The sequence below is a fragment of the Trachemys scripta genome, chromosome 18, assembly GCF_013100865.1.
Source record: "Trachemys scripta elegans isolate TJP31775 chromosome 18, CAS_Tse_1.0, whole genome shotgun sequence".
In the NCBI taxonomy this organism is placed as follows: Eukaryota; Metazoa; Chordata; order Testudines; family Emydidae; genus Trachemys; species Trachemys scripta.
In genome coordinates this window covers 1,124,111-1,127,091 of record NC_048315.1, presented here as the reverse complement: position 1 = coordinate 1,127,091, position 2,981 = coordinate 1,124,111, and the positions used below count along the sequence as shown (strand labels likewise).

The window sequence follows — 2,981 nt, the reverse complement described above, 5'->3', positions numbered from 1 at the left end:
GGAGGGGGGAGGTGGAGACGGAGTGGAGGCAAGCTGGTGGGGGGGGGCAGGGGGGGGGGCTCCGGCGGCTGTTTTTTTTTTTTCCGCCCCCCCCTCCCCCCCCCCCCCCCCCGCGTCCCGATATTTCACCTGTGTGATCTGGTCACCCTACGCTAGAGTTCGGGGTAGATGGGCTGAGTCTGGGTGAAGCTGCCGGCCCATGGTCCTGTCATCTGCAGCACTGACACCGGGGCTTGGGCGAAGAACATACTGAACTCGCAGGGAGTTAGGGCTTTGAACCACCTGCCCCGGCCCCAGCCACTCAGTGTCCTGGGGACAAGGAGAGCGGCTCTCTGGCGCAGCGTCTAGCACACTGGGATGCGCTAGCAGGCTGAGGTCACTGGCTGTGATGAGACGCACCCTGCGGGAGATGATATCACAGCCCAGCCCAGAGAGAGGCTGCAGCAAGAGAGGACCGTGGCAAAACTCATCCAGGCACTAACCTGCCCTCTGTGCTGCCTGCTCCAGAAACCTGTGCTCAGCTCTGAGCAGGCAGAGCTGTGTGACTGAGTATGGAGGGCAGGTCTCATTTCATCCAAGCAGGAGGGCTGGAGGGAGCTGTCAGACCCAACCCAAGGACATGCATTGTCCCATACAAGAGGTGCCTGAGCCGGTTCCTATGGATGTCAGGGGCAGAAGTCCTCGTCTCCCTGCCTACTTCCGCCGAGGGCTGAGAACTGTGAGACCAGGTAGCTGAGCCTGGGACGTGTTCTGAGCATTTGGACCTGTAGCTCCGACAGCCAGAGTGTGCTAGCAAGTGTCAGCGGGAGTAGAAGCTTCACTCGTTGGGGTGACTCGTCCCAATGAACGCATGATCCCTGGTGATGCAGTGGATGCGCAGGGGTGCACAGATGTGGGGGACAGCACAGCACCACCCCAAGGAGCTGACAGTCTCAAGGGGGCAGAGATCTGAGTGCACACACTTAGAGAAGGGAAAATCCAAGCTGTCCTAGACCCTATACCCACACACATGCTCCCATCCCTATGCTGGAGAATACACAGTTATCACTAACCACTTGTCTGCCAGGCCAGCAGAAGAGTCTAATTCTCGAGCACAGCCCTGCAGAGACCCTCCTGGAGGAAGTTCTCTCCCTCGCCGTGCTAAGATCCCCAGCTAGGGAGCGTCATCCTGAGGGGCAGAGGAACTTTGCTCTGGGAGCTCAGGGAGCCGGAGGCTTGCATGCCTCTGTGTTACTGAACACACCTCCCAGCCAGAGCTCTGACCCAGGCAGCGAGTCCCTTGGACTTTGCCTCAGCCCCTCTTTCATGGCTGCCACCTCCCCAGCCTTTAGGGCCTTCTGGTCAAATCCACTGGCCCATCCCTCTGTACAGCACCTAGCACGGTGGGGCAATGGGGGGCCCTAGGCATGACCATTGTAACCATGGTTCATTATCCTCAGCTACCGAGCACGCTGGGCAGCCTCTGCCCTGAGCCGGCTCCCAAAGGGTACGTCCCCCTCACTGCCGAGGCCTGAACGGGGGACGCCAGGTGTGACAAAGACCCCAAACGTGTGACACACAAACGGAACATGCTGCTGGAGTCACCTGTTTGTGTGAATGACTCTATCTACGCCCTGCCCCAGGAGCCTGCAGCCCAGAGCTCATCACAGTCCGCAACAGAAGGGAGGGGGGCCGGGGCCCTTGGGCAGATAGGTGTGTGGCAGGGAAAGCAAGAGGGGTGGAAAAGCAAAAGCTTAATAAAAAGGTGCTGGGGGAGGTCTCTGTGTGGGGCACTGGGAGGAGGGCTGTGTGGGGGTGTGCTGGGGGCAGGGCTCTGCAGGGTGTGGGCCCTTTGCAGACTCACCTGTTTTCTGCCACCAGGATCTGCTCCAGGAGTTTGCTAGCCTGGCACTTGGTTTCCAGCTCTGTTGCCTGGAGCAGGTTCAGCAGCAGGTCCAGGCCCCCCTCCAGGCGGATCACATCACACAGAGCTTTGGCCACATCTCTCCCCAGGGTGGGCATCACCCAGGCTTCCTCCACCAGCTGGAAGATCTCTGCGATCCCCTTCCTGAGATCCTCGGGGTCGACTGCCTGCTTCATGGAGGAAATGGCCAGGTGCAGGTCAGGGAGGATCCGATCCAGAGCCACCTGGATATCCGTGCTCACCCCAGGGGACACTTCTCGGTGGTTGCAGGCAGCCCCCGCCCCGGGCCACAAGCATGCATGGCTCATGTACTCAGGCACCGACACCCTCTCCGAACTGGACATGGCAAAAAAACGGCACAGTTTATGGATGGAGACGAGCAGGGTGAGAACCATGGGCACCCCTAGAGCAGCATCCCAGCTCAGCCTCCACGGTAGGGGACAGGAGCCTTGGCCTGAGACTCGTCCTGGAGGGCACAAAGTTAGCTGCAAAGCGCTGTGCACGGGCTCCTGGGCAGGCCAGCGGCTGCAAGGCCTGGTGCCCTCGGAGGGGCGAGAGCAGAAGATGCTCCTTGCAGCAGAGGGGAGATGGAGGAGGGGAGGGATGGAGAACAAAGCGGGTGGAGGCTGGGGGAAGGAGGCTGGAATGGCAGGAGGAGGAGGGGTGGAGCTGGGCTGGGTACCAGCTGCAGTGCTTGGCGTGTGCCAGCTCTTCTCCCCTCCCAGACCCGGATGCTGTTGCCGCTGCCGGGATGCAGAGCGCTCAGGACCAGGTGAGTGATTGGCAGCTGCTGTCTGCACTGCCTGCTCCAGGCACTGCTGTCTGTTCCGGTTCCGCATCCTCCCACGTCCCCTGGGGGTGATGTCACCCATCTCAGGTCCCGCCCCTACAAGGAGGATCTGTCCCCATGACAACAACATCGCCTCCTCCTGCTGCCACCAGAGATGCTCTAGCAATCCACTGAGCAGGGATGGCAGCCTTCCCCTCTGCCCCCACTCACCCAGAACCCCCTCTGCCCCCGGAGCTGATCCACCCTGAGCCCTCCTCTACCCCCGCAGCTAGTCCACCCTGAGCCCCC

At 61.1% G+C, this 2,981-nt stretch overlaps 1 protein-coding gene across 1 annotated transcript in view; it reads right to left on the bottom strand.

Moving 5' to 3' along the window:
* Positions 1 to 2,851, bottom strand: part of SARM1 (sterile alpha and TIR motif containing 1) — a 15,127-nt gene extending 12,276 nt beyond the window's left edge. The window contains exon 1 of the mRNA XM_034752971.1: positions 1,844 to 2,851. Coding sequence (XP_034608862.1) covers positions 1,844 to 2,823 — 980 coding nt within the window. The 5' untranslated portion in view covers positions 2,824 to 2,851. The remainder of the gene's footprint in view (positions 1 to 1,843) is intronic.
* Between the last annotated feature and the right edge of the window lie 130 nt (positions 2,852 to 2,981).